The sequence below is a fragment of the Phoenix dactylifera genome, chromosome 2 (assembly GCF_009389715.1).
Source record: "Phoenix dactylifera cultivar Barhee BC4 chromosome 2, palm_55x_up_171113_PBpolish2nd_filt_p, whole genome shotgun sequence".
NCBI classification, from domain to species: Eukaryota; Viridiplantae; Streptophyta; class Magnoliopsida; order Arecales; family Arecaceae; genus Phoenix; species Phoenix dactylifera.
The window spans coordinates 13865166-13881443 of record NC_052393.1 but is presented as its reverse complement, the minus strand read 5'-3'; the positions used below and the strand labels follow the sequence as shown (position 1 = coordinate 13881443).

The following is a 16278-nucleotide window of genomic DNA, read 5'->3' as shown; positions in this document are numbered from 1 at the left end:
CGTTTATTTAATTGCCAATCATTATCAATATAATGAGCAGTAATGGCAATAAAACAATTACTACCTACAGATGCTGACCAAATATCAGAAGTTAATGAAATTTTTATATTTAAAGTAGAAAGTGTTTCAATTAAATTTTGTTTCATTGCTAAAAAGTTAGTCATAGCTACTCTTCTAAATGTACGCCTACTAGTTCTTTTGTAAGCAGGTTGTAGGTTTAATTGAACATATTCTTCAAAATTAAAAGATTCACATAAACTAAAAGGTAATTCATCCTTAACTATCCATTTTACAAGTGCTTTTCTTTGATTTTCATGATTATATGCAAAATTACCTACAAGTAATCCCCCTTATATATTAAGGGTACTTTGAGTTTGAGCATGAGAATCATGCATCCTATGACTCTCTTGATGTCTTTTTAAATGCCCTGTTCCCCCACTACTACTACAACTATAAAGTTTGGCACATTTTTTACATCTAGCTTTCCAGACTCCATCAACCATAACTCTATCAAATTCATTCCATACAGCACTAGTCCTCTTACGAGAAGAGGTTTGATCTTCACTCGGTTCACCAGTTCTAGAGGAACTAGGAACATGGGGTTGGGGATTAGTTTCTTCTCCCTCAGAAATAGGAGGAATGCCAAACTGACTTTCCTCAAAAGATGACATATCTATGATTAATTCAAAAAATAAAAACTAACCGCAAGGAGGAATTAAGTAGAGGGTCGGAGGGCAGAGGCAGAGCCGAGATTCCGAGCTTCCTCTTGTGCTCTCAACAGAAGCGACCTTCTCTTCTCAACAGGAACCTCCTCTTGTGTAGCACTTGAACAAACTAAAAATTAAATTGCTAGAAGAGCACTTTAGAAGAGAGAAATAATAGCAGTAGAGAAGGAGAGAATAGTTGGTTTGGTGTGGTGAGAATGAGGGAGGAATGGGCTATTTATAAAAGCCCAAATTTTTTTTTCCAAAATACCCCTCAATTCAGCCGTTATTGGACTGTTGGGAGGGGTAAAAGGGTCTTTTTCCCGAAAATAGCCGTTGGAAACGGCTATTTTCCTCCCCCCTCTCCAGACGGGCCGTGCTCATTTCTTATTATTTTCATGGACAAATTTTGGATGTATAATATCTACCATTTTTTTAAAAAAAAATGGTTATGGAATCATAATTCTACAATTATAGAATCATTTTCATGGTGCTGATTAATATATCCCGTGCAGGTCCCGCTTCTGTGATGCTTATCGGCTTCTCTCTTCCCCCATTGCTTCCTCGTGATTCGTGAAGGAAGACAAGTTGATGACATGTTAGAAAACGTTAATAATGCATGATGCTGACGTATGAGAAACGGAAGCTACCACGTAGATTTCCTAAATCCGACCTAAAGTGTACATCTTCGAAAGAGCTTCTCCAATCCTAACCAATCAGCCTGCGACGATCAGATGGCTTTTCTTAGTCCTGAATCCACTTTGTGACCGGATTTTCACACGTGAATATTTGAGTGTGATCTCATTTATGGAGATTTTGTTTAATGTTGAATCGAAGAATTTGGGCCTAACTATATCATGGTTATGTAGCTAGATCGGGCAGAGGTTAATTCTAAATAAGTTTAAATTATCAATTAGGATTTTCTATGTGTCGCATGGCAGAATGCTGTACATTTTTGAATGACCATCATCAGAAGATGGACAACCATCAAATGGTATGCACCCAATATGATAATATATAGTTATAGACTATCTTATTTGATGGTCGTCTATCTTTTGATAATGGTCATATATGAATGTATAGTATTTTGTAATACTATTCGTGCTCTTAAATCATAGTGTAATAAAAAAAAACAAAAAGGTAAGGAGGAGTGGACACCGCTTGGAAAGTTCCTTGTTTTGGTTTTCACTAGAAGAGCCTCAGGTCCTTTTTTATTAGCATTTGGAAATGCCTCGCTTGAGGACAAACATGGATAGCCACCTTCTAGATGCGAGCATTAGAGAAAAATTACACAAATGATAAACTAGTTGCCCTTCTTGTTCTTATGATGCTATTTAATTTGCTCTTGTACGACGTTAGGTTAAGGAAATTGATGCAGACGGAATGCCTTTGCTGACATGTGGCAGGAGTATACTGTAGCTGGTGGAACCATAAAATTTTTTTAGTGTGTAGGTTCAGAAATAAAAAATGTTTATTTTGGATCCGGCAACTGCATTCCACGCTTGTTTCGGACAATACATAAGCTTAAATAGGATATCAAGAAACTCTTTCAATGTGGGGAGACGTTACAAGTAATATGATATCAAGGTTTCGGTTCTCTAGGTGATTTAAAAGGATTGATTCACATATAACTGTGCACAAGTTCATATAATATGATTTTTCAGTTTCTATATATTATTTCTGTAAGCAAAAAGAGGGGAATTATTGTGTTTTTCCTAATAATAAAAAGAAAATGCAAGTAAGAAATATATATTAATTTTGTTCATAAAATTTAAACAATGGAAGAAAATGTTAAAAACAAAACAAATGACTGTAAATTTAACTAAGAAGTTAGAAGTTTCTATTCATTATGGGAGACGGAGGTATGACCTGTCCTTATCATGGGAGAGGATGGCTTTAAGCCAGATGATGCATAGCTAGAGCTTACTTGAGGCGCACGGTAACAGTAAGGCGTTAACAGTTGTAGCAGGATATGGCTGGAGTAGCATAGTATTATCTTTGTTTGTTGTTGGCCAGCAAGCGAAACATGGCGCAGAGACGTTGTAATGTATGGCAACGTAGGTGGGCATGAGCGTGGCCGAGCTCGATGAGGGGTCGTATCATGTATTTGGCGAGGTCGGCTTGGCGAGTGTTGTGGTAGGCCTCACTTCCTCGATTCCGAAGTTTGCTCGGTAGGGCACCCCGAGCTCAAGGATCAGGGCGCGTTGTTAGGTGGGGCACCTCGAACTTGGTCGAGCGTAACGTCGAAAATTAAGGGCGCCTCGAGCTTAGGTCAGGGCATGTCGGCGAATATAAAAGGCGCCCCGAGCTCGATCAGAGCACGTCGGCGAATATAAGAGCGCCCCGAGCTCAGGTCGGGGCGCGTTGGCGAATAATTTTATAGTTGAAGGAGCTCTTTGGCTCGCAACTGACTTAGCAGGGCGTTCCGAGCTCGAGCTCGGGACGTTACTACAGATGTTAGAAGAGATTTCGGCAGGTCGTAGTAGCAGAGAGATCTGGCCGAGGTCAACTGAGCCTTCGGCGGAGTTTGAGATTAGGCCGGCTTTGAGCAAAATTGTGGTTTTGCCTAGCCGGAAAGGGATGATCCCTTGCCCTGAGCAGAACCGTCCATTTTGGACCCCCCCCCCCCCCCCCCCCCCCCAAATCAAGTGCAATAAATGTAAACTTCAAAAAAATTTGTAATTTAATTTTTTCTTATATTATATTTACTGCATATCAATATGAATAACAATGAACTGCCCCACCTTGGACTGATACATGTGCAAGGACCAGTCTTGCGGTAGAAATGAGCGAAAAAGCCATGTATTTTATTCCACCGATCAATTCTAATTTTTGTTTGCCAAAAGAACCGATTCTATGTTTCTAGGACATAACATTTTATCTTCACTCTTGCAATAAGCGATAGATTTTTTGATCAATACAAAGACCTATGAACATTAGAATTTTAGAGAATAAAGCTACTTTCATGATGCGTTACTTTGGGAGAATATATTCCGTGGTCTTAATGAATTGTTAATTGATTGTAGACATACCTCATGGTTTGTAGCTGAGCTTCTTGTCATACGTACTGCACTTCCAGATTTCTATCACATGAAACGTGATGCTTGCCACCTATAATAATCGACAAATCTTTAATTAACACAATATTCTTAACCATTAGAAAGAAATTTAGAATCAAATGACTTCCTACCTATCTGTGATGCGTTTGCTTTGGAAGGATGCATACGTTGCAAGCACCATGAAGTGCCAATCGATGCTTGTGGCTTGGCTGCAAGTCATGTTGCTATGCCATTATTGGTTGAATAAGGTGGTTGAGTCTATTTTAAATCTAGTCCATGGTATTTTGAATCTTTTTTGTGCGTTGATGCTCTCAAGATAGGCTGATTATTTGTCACTTAGCAAATAGACAGACTGCCAAGTTTGGTTGGGGTTGACGATCACAAGGGCAATTTTTTAACTGCATCGTTTTATACAACATTTCTTCAATTTTAGCCAATTAGAGAAACTAGGATTTCCTTCAAAAGTGTTTTGATATATACTGGGATCCCTTTTTTGCGGTAGTTGAGTTCATTGGGTCCAAAAGTTTGTTCTGATTTGTTCACAAATCTTTTACTTATTTCGGCTAATCTTTAAATTTCTTCATGATTGGTACATTAGGGACTAAATGGTGTTACCCAAACATGCTATGTAACTATTCATACTTGCTTGTTCGGAATGAAAGTTAAGAATATATATATATATATTGCTACAGCGGATAACTCATATACTTTTAGTATGAATATATCTAAAAAAATTAAAAAATAACAAGTCTTGAAGCACTCTAGGCATCAGCTCTCTCTAACCAACCTAGAAAGCTCCTCTAGAGTTTCTGGGCATTGATTCATAAGATTTATGGATAGTTGATAATGATAACTATATTTGGAAATGTATGCAACTTGAAAACTGCGGACACATTGAAAATCTATTGTGAGAGGAACTCAAAAATACATATCAAACTCTAGAACCATATTTGGTAAAACATAAGGCTCCAACGGAAACAAGTCTATCATGGCAGTCAACAAATCAGCGTAATAAAATTGACACAAATAAGAAATATCAAAGAATTCCTAGTTTTCCATCATGGCTAAGAATTGAGATAATCCGATATCTAAGTCCATCTTTGACGTCGTAACGCAACGCGATAAAAATTTGAAACTCATCAGGAAAAACATCGCCCGTATACCAAGTAGCCTCAATCCTTGAGAAAATATCTCCCATTTATAAGAGGGTCATGAATCATGAATCACATTCAGATGATTGAAGGTTCTAAAATTTCCAACGAAGCACTTTAAGTCGTCCATCCTTAACATTGCCTATTTAAGTCTAGCATCATCGGTATAACCTGGACTTTTGCATCAAGTGCAATCACCTAAAATTTTGGAGCTTCTTAGGAGTGGTTCTAATCCAACAATAATTGCATGTAAATTAATGCCAAATATCTGGCTAAGGTAAGTTTGGCGAGAGATGGATCTATGATGAAACTTGCAGGACGTCCTGCCGAGTTTAGGAAGAATCACCTAAGCCACCTATGCTTTTGCAAAATATTAAACTAGGCGATGATGTTTGGCGATACATACATGCATGCATGCATACATACATGCTACTTCCATAACAAAGGCGCCACAAATTTCACTTTATGTTTAAAAAAATGTTAAGAAAAAGTATTAACGAATTTATATGGTGATAGCAAACTATTTTGCGACTTCGATACCACATCAATAGGATTGAGACCCAGTATCTGATGCTGTGTTAGATGTGTTTCCATTCATCACGACCCAAACCACATTTCGCCTGTTACTCTCTATCTTCATTTCCTATCTTTCTCCGGTGCCCAAACCCTTCCCCTGTTTCCCCTGGATCTCGCCTTTATTCCATCACCCAAATCCTCCTCTTCTCACCTCCCCTCTCACGGCGTTATTAATCTGTTCCTCCCACATTTCCCTTCCCCAGCATCACTCTCTTACCCCTCCATCTCCAGTGGGCTTGGGTCGGCCACGGCCGCTAAAAGCCCTGAAGGCAGATGATAGATTCAGTGAGAACGCCAACGTTCTGTGCAAAGGGCCCATGGGTCCACTTGTAACCAAGGTTTCTGAAAAATACTCCATCTCAAAAAAATAATAATAATAAAATTAAAGTCTTGGTGGTTCTAAAGCATACATTGATGAATTGATGGCCATCCAGTGCTGCGATAACAAAAGTAACGGTTTTCAAGTTTTGGACAAAAACTCAGTAAAACATGAATTCCTAAATAAAGTGTCTCCTCTATTATTATTTTTTTTCTTGAGAAAAACCCTTTAACCACCGAGATGGTAACACGGTGGGAACGAAGCTTTGATTCCACCGAAGTGGCCCAGATTCGAAATACGCGGGCGTCGATTAAATACGGAGATCGGATACCCCCATCTGATTTTGCCCGGTGGAGTCACTATCTGATTTGCTTGTACTTAGATGGTGCTGGTGCAACATACTCATACGGGAATAGGACTGCCATGCTGGTGGGGCTCTATCATGGATGGGAAGGATATGAGCAAAAAATGTTCTACCTGTATCGAACACTCTCCAGCGGGGAGAGAGCCCAATGGAGGTTGCTACGTGGGATGAGGTTCTCCTCACCCCTCTCTTCCCTTTTTGTTCCAGCAAAAAAAAGAAGAAAAAAGCCCTCTATTATGTTTGTTTACCGTTATAATAAAAAAAATGCTTGTTATTTTTCCAAATCTTTCTAGACTAAGAATGCTTAGAAATAAAATGACTATTGAAGAGCTGTTATAACCTTTAAAATGGAAAATAGTGGATGGGATGAAGAAATAATTGTGTCCTGCGCTTACGTCACCATTCACAACAACAAAATCATTTTACCCGCAAGTATAGATGCTGAAACTTAAAGTATGTTGTCTTTTCTAGACAAGCAATGAAAATGTTAAATAACAAACAATAGTTCTATTAAAGAATGATAGCTAGTTATATTTTAAATACTGGTATGTATAGATAACAAGAGGACTTTGAAACCATTATTTGGTTTTAGAATAAAAGAATGATTGTTGAGATAGTTGTTGTTAGCCACTATACTGGAAAACAACAAATAATAATGAAAGATGACAGCTATATTTGATTGCGACATTGTTCACCAAATACATTTCTTCCATCTAGCATGAATATTTGAATAAAATAAATTCTTTTTCACTGAAACAAATTGTGAATTAATTGAGCAACAAAAACTACTTAAATATTATAATGATATAATGACATAGATATAGTTGTTAGATAATTTTATGTGTTAGTTGTTCTTCTCCAACCAAATTCCAAATTAAATAGCCCTCTCTCATGAAAAAGATAACGAGCACCTTATATTTCATGATCAATAAAAAATAATCTCTGCCATGCAATTAATAGCTGACTTATCAGATATTGTATATTGAATGATGATATATTCTAGTATTACAAACTTGAATAAGGGGTGCGGATCATCGAAGAAGCTTGTGTTGTAATACAGAAAAAAAATCTAGTTATAGCTATAATTTACTATAAAGAGATTAATAAATTAATTATTAATTAGATGATAACAACCAACTTATTATTCTATTTAATAAGAAACAAGCGTATTAAATTGACATAAAAAACTGCTTGTTAAATCAGGAATATCAAATCTATAGCTAAATCTTAATGAAGAAGAAAATTTATGGACCAACAAACATTTACATTTTTTTTCTTTAAAGTTATGGATGGATGAATTCTGCTGCTAAGAGAAGCTTTGTTTCGATCTAATGTTTTTTCTTCAGATCACCACCAGTGATAGCCGCCAGAGGCAATTTTCTTTTGCAACAAGGTTTCTTTATTTTTGGGTGGGATAAATATACTTTTGTATACATAAACTGTTAGAAGCTCTGCACTTTATGTCAACCAGTAAGTTGTTATGCACATATTTTAATATATGCAAGTTTGACTGCTTTTGACTACCTGTTAACCATGTACGAGGCTGCGTGCTATTGGGGGCGGTAGTCGGCAATAGCACGGCCGTGTCACGGAACCGGATCCGGGGCGTGACAGAGAGAAGGACAACTTAATGAAGAAGAAAATTTGCGGACCGACAAACATTTACATTTTTTTCTTTAAAGTTATGGAATGGATGAATTCTGGTGCTAAGAGAAGCCCTGTTCCGATCTAACGTTTTGGTATAGATACAATATAATACATGGTAAAAAAAAAAATCTCACACCTGGGATTTTTTGTTCGTATGTGGTTATCTCCAACACTGAATAGCATTGGATACTGATTATTGCAATAGCAATTTTCTATGGATGAAGAGTATTTATATTATATCAGACTTCTGAAATAAAGAAAAAGCTAAACAGCACCACTCCACCAATCATGAAGTGCCACTAGGGATGGGCATTGTAAGTCGAAAGATAAGTAGTGCTCGAAAAAAGTAGCACTCTAGGGGGGGAGAGAGAGAGAGAGAGCAAACAGCACTACACTTACCTAAATGTTCAAATCCAAAGCATCTAGTTGCTCAATAAAGAGCTATAACCCGAAAATAAGCCATCTGTCCTTCTAGCAAGCAAGAATTAGCAAGAATTAGATTGTGCTCGGTGCGGCTACCACGCCACTCTTACTTAAGCAACAAGATCCCTGATTTGATATATATACTTAAATTAATAAGATAGAACAATCAGTGCTGCTCATAATTGACACAGAAAACTGCTTACGATTTGACATACAACACTGCATGCTTTGCAAGATAAGCATAAGTTTCATCAAGAGTCAATGTTTTACGTTTTAAAAAGAAAACTTGCAGTGATTCATGACCAGTCACTAGCAAAAGTGTTTTACGTTTTAAAGGTGCAAAACGACAGCTGATGTTTGGATGCAGCGTGTCAGCCACCATGCGCGTTGACACCAGAATTTCACGAAGAATCCAAAATTTTATTAGAAACTGTATTATTACCACGCAATGGAACTGTTTGTTACTCTCCCTTATGAATAATCAAGGTTTATGACTCGCCCCTGAAGCATCATGACAAATATTTCTTTTTTTTTTGCCTTCAAATTCTACCGGCAGTTCTAAAATTCTAACTTAGAAATAGGTTGAAGATAATTTTTGGTGAGAAAAGGATGGGAGCCCCAGCTAAGTTGTGTAGTTTTTGAGAAAGATATATTTATAATATTTATTATGCTTGCAAATTTGCAATTGCTTGTCTTCTTTGTTCATCTTTTTATGTATTTCAAATGCAAGAAGGGTATTTCTTATACGTTCTTTCAAGCTCTTTTTTTTTCTTTGCCATAAATTGTATAATATGTGTATCAATTAGTATGGTACTGTATTCCAAACTCAGCAAATAAGTATCGACTATGCTAGAGAATGAGTTTATCGTTTGATGCATGATACAAGAAAAGACCTCATTTCATCTCAAAGAATAGCTATGCATCCAAGGGTAAGAACAGAGCTCATGTAAGTCGGACCACATAAATGAGGGAAAGACGAACTCAATTTACCAGCAAAGAATTCATCTTCAATACAGCCAACTCAAATATCACGCAGCATGGGACGAACTGGTTCTCAATAGAATTTGATTGAAATTTTAACTTCAGCCACGAGTGGCCCTAGTTCAAACAAGATTGCATGAGTTCTATTATTAAAATACAACGTGAATCTGGTTTCCTTTCAGTCAATTTTTTTTTCTTAAACAAAAATTTCGACTGAGCAAGCACACAATAAGCAGTTCTCAACTTAAACCTAATCTCACTCGAAATTGATTATTATTTTGAATATAAACTCGACCAAAATCACAAACCGAAAGTTGGTGATGTCATGATAGACCGGTCCCAACCTAAGTTGCACCCAACTGCACCACTTAACGCACTTAGAAATCGTACACAACAATGAAAGTTATCCAATCTCCATGGTTTTCATGATGCAAAAGAGGTTCGAAATAGAAAAAACTATATCCTACATCATGTTACATACTGTTCACAGATACGGGAGTATTCGGGACGCAGCACCATGTGTTCTCCTCGAAATGGATAACTTTGACGTCGCTTCCCCTTTCGACTTCCGTCCTGTTACCGCCGAGCTACCGAATCTCCTTTTCTTGCTTTAAATATACACGGAATACTCTGATAAAAAAGGCCGGCACGTAGTAGGCCAAGTCGGCTCTCCAAAGGAGAAAGAGAGAGGGGGAAAGAAATCCACCGCCCGGTCCGCAGCCGCGCGGGCCCCGCCCCCACAGCGACCCTTGAGGCGTTCGATTCCAAGGGCAATCCCACAAGTCGCCCAGCGTTTCTACTCTCCCTCTTATCATACCATTCCTTGCCATCGGCCAAAGCTATTCGCAATTCCCGGATGGGTATAATCCGTCCGATCTCCGGCTCCCAACCCCTCCACCCCCAATCCATCATTCGTGGTGGTGGCGGCGGCGGCGGCGGAGGAGGAGGAGGAGTTTGATAGGGAGGGAGGGAGGAAGAGGAAGAGAGGGATAGGCTCGGCGGCGGCGGAGGCAGCGAGGAGAGATGCTGGGGTCGGGATTGAACCTGGTGACGACGGTGATAGGATTCGGGATGAGCGCCACCTTCATCGTGTTCGTCTGCGCCCGCCTGATCTGTGGCCGGGCCCGCTCCGCCGACTCCCGGGACGTCGCCTTCGACCTCGAGCTCCGTTCAGATCTCGAAGCGGTGAGTAATTTAAGCAGTTTTTCTTTTCCTTTTTTTGCCCCTTGCTTATTTAGATTCAGGTTTCTAGGCGGAGCGAAAGCTTACAGTGTGATTTCTGAACCTCCGTTTTTTTAAATGAGTGTTAAAGGTGGTTTTTGGTTTTAAATTTTGCCGAATCGGTGTTTGATAATTTTCATCGATCCGGAAATTGTGTTTTGTTCTTTAAAAAAAAACAAAAGAAAAAAAAGTGCTGGGTCTGAAAATTTTGCTGCTTGCTTCTTCTCTTCGCTTATCTGTTTCTTTGACCCCTTGTACCATCATCTTATTATCTTGATGAAATGAGCGTTTTTTGGGTCTTAGGAGGCAGGGTTCATCAGAATATTGCTTCATCGCATATACCAAGAATTTGTATGCAATTTAACGAAACAAGAAATTGCTTCTTGATCCTTGGAAATAAATTTCTTGAATTAACCAAGACATAAAAAAGTTAGTATGGCCTTTCAAGATAAGAAAAGGGACAGAAAGAGAAAGAATCGACACTCCACTTGAAGTTTGCGATTGTTTCCCCTTTATATACTGATTGCTGTTATGGTAATAACATTGGTAATGTGAAAGGAATTGCAATATGTACTTTATACTTGAATGTCTGTTTAATTACAAAATTATCAAAATATACCTACCGGAGAAAAAAATTCATATATTTGCAAAGAGATAATTGAACATATTTTTATTGTTTTTTGAGAAACAATATGTGTTCTATTGTTGAAACTTGTAAATACTACCGACAGTCGGAGCATGGGATCAGTGGTTTGGAGCCTGTAGTCGTTGCTGCAATTCCAACAATGAAGTACAAACGTGAGGCTTTCCAATCAAGAGAAGATGCCCAGTAAGTGTGTCTCTGAATTTGGATTTTCTTCTTGAGATATGCCGCTTCTTTTCTTAGACTGTCTTGAGATCTTACCGAATTTAATTCAACGATCTAGAGAAGATGCCAAGCAAGTGTCTTTCTAAGGGTGGAAATCCTTCTTTGCATTTATTGCTTCTGTTCTTAGACTGTCAGGGATCTTAACCAGTAAAGTTCAACTTAATTGCTTTTCCCAAAAAAGGGATTCCACTTAATTGCCTGGTCATCAAGGGTTAGGGCCTTAGTTTTCTCTTGGTTTATATATCCAAGCCGTCATTGCTTGGAAGCCAGATAACATGGAACGCAATTGGTCCCTTAACCATTACAAAGAGTTAAACTATGATAGAACAGGCTAAGGAGATCAAGCTTGCTGGTGTAATGAGCAACTCCAATGAGGACATCTTCATGCAGCCTTTTTAGTATGGATTCTCAAAAGATGAAACCTATATGCTTTTTTATTTGCTTAGACTGGCATTGAGAATGAGAAAACCAAAATATAAAACACCTTTCATGCATTTCAGCAGCCAACTATCACATTTAGGACAAAATTTTACAAATCTGAATTTAATACTTTTTTCTTTAGATTAAGGAAGCATCTTCCTTTCACCAGAAAATATCGCTCCTGTTTCTCTCATCACGTTGTGATTATCATTCTAATCACTTTGTCCTTGCTGCCTTACTCTCTTATACCCTGCTTTATAATGACTTCATTAACACCCTGCCCACTCCCAGCTACCCGTACCTACCCTTTAATCTGAAGCTACCATGTTCATCATTATGAGAGCTGGATTAGAACTTTCCAGGGTCCCTTTCCCATGCTCCTTCTGGTTTCTAGTGCGCTCAACCCTCATTTCATATTGTTAGCCGGTGGGGTTCAGAATGTAACTTAGAGGAGATATACAGAGACCCTACTTGAGGATTGTACAAACCCTTGATTTTAGGATAGCTGCTCGGTACCATGTTTGTGAGAAGAATTCACAGTTATGACACATGCCATGTAAGTAGTAAATGCTAAGAAGGATTTAGAGCAGACTCCAAATAGATGGTAAGGCTTCTTGTTTAGTTATTTCGTTAGAATTTATCTCTCCGAAGCATGATTTTGAGAGAGCATCTAGTTCAGTAAAGGCACATTTTAGTTTCCCCATATAGCTGATTTTGCTCCATATTTCCTTCATAATTATGGGTCTGTAGTGATTTAGGCACCACAGAAACTCTTCCTTGAAGAGATTTTTGTCTTGTGCTATAAGTTGAAGACAGTTGACAAATAATGTAGTAGGGCAAGAACTATGGAACCCCTTGGAAGCATGACTACATAACATCATGCTGACCACATGGTATTGGCTAATCATATTTTGCTGGCATAGTATATGGAACGCTCTACCATAGGATGGTGCATAGAAAGGAGCCTTCTTCATGTGAATGCTAACATATCGTTGAGGATCAATAACAGAAAACTGGACTTCTCAATATACCTGAACAAAATTTGAGCAATCCTTTGCTTCTATCTTATTCTAATGTCCACTTGAAATAAGAAAAAGGACGCCTGTGCCTTGTCATCTTATATATTGAACCAAGTTACTGTCATTTTGCTGCAACAGGTGTTCCATATGTTTAGGAGAGTATGAAGAGAAAGAAGTGCTGCGGATTATGCCATCATGCGGTCACAGCTTTCATCTTGCCTGCATTGATGTGTGGCTGCAAAAACAAGCAACCTGTCCAATTTGTCGATTGCCGCTTAATGACGCCTTTGATGCAAAATATGCTGCATCTCCCTTATTTGATGCCCATCATACAGTGGGCAACCCCGAGGGTTCTAGTGATCGATCTAACCAGTGGTTACTTCCTGGCCATCAGCGTTCAGAGGCCAGCGAGAATAACCAAGAAATCCATGAATCTGTATCTGTTGTCATTGCAGTTCCACATGGAGAAAACCGAGAAGCTAGGGCATAGTTGAAAAAGGACATCATGGGCTAAGTTGATGAAGCTTAGTGTGTCCAATATTTGAAACTGGTTTGTATCTCCAGGTACGGTAAAAATTTGATCTTCGTGGCCCATTATAGTCATGGAAGTTTATTGGCTTGGAATCCTGGGATCTGATAGATTTTGTAAAGGAAATACTTAAAAGCTGATCTTAAATCCTCTGCAAGACATAAAATTACTTTAGACAGAGTATCTCTTTAATCCATGAGTGTAGACATTTTTTTAATGCAATGGAGGAATTAAAAGGTGCGGTCTGGCATCTGGGCAAATCTGTAAAGTTTGTGACTTTGGATTATGTACAATACTTTGAGATTGTTTACTTGTTCATTGATTGCAATACTTGATGCCTTCTTAAATATCATGATGCCTGTGGAGCACACAATCCTAACGACCAGACTCCACCTATTTCCAGAGAGATGAAATAATAAGATTTATGGTGAAGAGAATCAAACTTATGCATTCTTTTCAAATTTTACAGTCCAGAGTGAACTTGGCCTGGCCTTTTATAGCTTGAAAACTTTCCAGTTCTACTCAGTTTGTCAGCTGAGATTCCAAAGTCAAGCATGCTTAAGGCGTTGATCATTCGTGAGGTTTAAAAATATATTGCCAAAAAAAACTATGTTTTATGTCCTAATTCGATTATTTGCTAGATCAAGTTAAAGTATTTATATAGGACTAAGAAACTCAAGTAATACTTTCTGACTAGTTTTTTTGATAAGATTCTGAATTGTGACATTTTTTTCTTAGGATTTAAAAATTTCAGAGCTCATTACATGTGCAGTTGCATTTCGTTTTGCCGGACATTTTCTCTTGTAGTATATATTATGTCCCTCTTCGTGTTCCCCACCTTTATTTCCTGCAAATAACTACGGAAGGAAAGGTTAGGAAGTCAAGAAAGGAAGCTTACGGATAACTTTTTCACCTAATTTATGAATTTATTTAGTGTTTGACGATGATGAATTTTATTTGACAAAGAAACTGATTATCCATTTTTTTTTTTTTGCATTTTGTAATAGCACTCATACGAAATCAGTAGCCTAACAATAATTGTATGAGAATGGAAGTTAAGGTTAGGTGTGGATAAGAGTTGAAATGGTCTGCTTTTAGTGTCTAAACAATTCCATTCACCAACCCAGACAGATTTTTTTCACGGCGTTATCAAAATTATTAAATTATAATCTGCTAGAGGTAGGTTGTAAATGCTCATTCTTATGAGCAAGTCAATGATGTAAACAATATAACCAAAAGGGACCGCTATATTAGGATAATGTGAATCAGGCCCCTTACAACTCATTCTTAGCAGACAATAAGCTCCCAGATGCGTCCCGGTCACTCAAGAAGTATTATATACCATCATAGCAGCCTCGTGATTTCCGAACCACGCCATGCTTATCTCACCTATTCGGGAGCGGCCCCGTGATGGTCCATACCATCATTTACAATGAGATTTGTTGCAAATGGACAAACACTGCTGATGTTATATGCGTAGGATAGTTAGCCAAACCCGAGATCATGGTAGTCCATGCTAACAAGTATCCCTCATCCATCTCATTAAAAACCTCCATGCCGACTCCAAATCTCTACACCTAAGGATCGCGATGATCAACCTAAGGTTGTTTGTCAAGAAACCAAGTTCACCGAATGGACCATCCCTATCCTCTTTCCAAATCACCTTACAAAGAACAAGCCACCTATCAAGCCTCCCATTCCTTGCTTTCATCACCTCAAACTAATCAAATTTAGGGCACAAATTTTCTATGATGTGCAGGCCGCACTGTAGAGTATTATGCAGTTATCACAAGATAGACAGCCAGCAAACAAAATAGTCCATAAGCGTGTGCCATGTCATATATGATGCATGTTGTCTGATGGTTATCCATCTTTTAATGATAGTTGTGGAAGGCTGCACAGTAAAGAGTCCATGAAAATAACCTCTTATCAGGATATTCCACGAGACGACATCAAGGAAGGTGTTTCGATCAAACGATCTGTGTACATCTTTGAAACAATTGACAATTTCCATCCACCTTAATCAAATAATCGAGCACAAATACACTAGAATCCAGCCCCACTCAAACCGTTTCGCAATGCCGAGCTCGGGCGCCTACAAGCGAGTGTAGGTTGTCAGCATAAAGGGGCAATTGTGGTGAATGGTTGCGATGCCGGAATGGGCCATGATGTGGAAGAAGGACAGGGCAGCGGATGGATTGGGGCCTCGAATCGTGGTATTGCAACTGAAGAAATCTGGGTTGTCCAACTAGGAGAAGATTTTTCAAGTGTGGTCGAGGTCGCCACAAGGAGAAGACGACGAGGAAATAGAGGAGTGTGGCGATTTAGTCAAGGACTGGGATTTTTTTTGGGTGCATCGACAACTCATGCTACTCTAATATGAGCACAGCCTACTACATCAGAAGCAAAAAGCCTACTCAAAGCAAAAGAAAATGAGGACTACTGAGTCCAAAGAAATTCTCCCGAGTAGTGAGCAGTAAACGAGGCGACCCAGTCAGCAACTTGGTTCACCTCTCAAAGGACATGTCTAATCTGGATAGCCTGGCACTCCCGTAAAATCCATCGCATGTCGCCTAGAAGCGGATGCTCCACCTCCTCCTGCCCCTCCTCCCGAAGACGCGCGATCAGTAAGGCAGAATCCTCCTCCAAACTGATGCAGCCAGCCTGTAACACATATCTCGCATAGGAAATCCCCTCCCATGCTGCCCTAAGCTCCGTCCCAAAAGTCGAGTCCTCAAAGGAACGATATCCCCCGCCACAACCAACCTAGCACCATGGTCTCTGATCACAAAAGCCTCTCCCGCCCAATCATCGACGGCGGGCATGTTCCCATCAAAATTAGAGTTTCAAAGATAGGAAGAAGCTTGAGTGTGAGCTTTTGCCTCGACGGACCAAAATTTTGAAATGATCATGCGTAAGCGGAAGGCTGGAGCATCACAGAGAAGAGAAGGTATCACTCACTAATTTGTGTCATGCTAAACTTTCCAATTAGCTAAG

The 16278-nt window shown here is 38.9% G+C and overlaps 1 protein-coding gene across 1 annotated transcript; it reads left to right on the top strand.

The window, feature by feature from the left end:
* Window positions 1-9920: 9920 nt before the first annotated feature.
* LOC120109018 (RING-H2 finger protein ATL7-like) lies at window positions 9921-13597 on the top strand. The gene is made up of 3 exons (XM_039122751.1): window positions 9921-10409; window positions 11177-11274; window positions 12891-13597. The coding sequence occupies exons 1-3, from the start codon at window positions 10248-10250 to the stop codon at window positions 13240-13242; spliced, it is 612 nt and encodes a 203-aa protein (XP_038978679.1). The 5' UTR covers window positions 9921-10247; the 3' UTR covers window positions 13243-13597.
* The last annotated feature ends 2681 nt before the right edge of the window (window positions 13598-16278 follow it).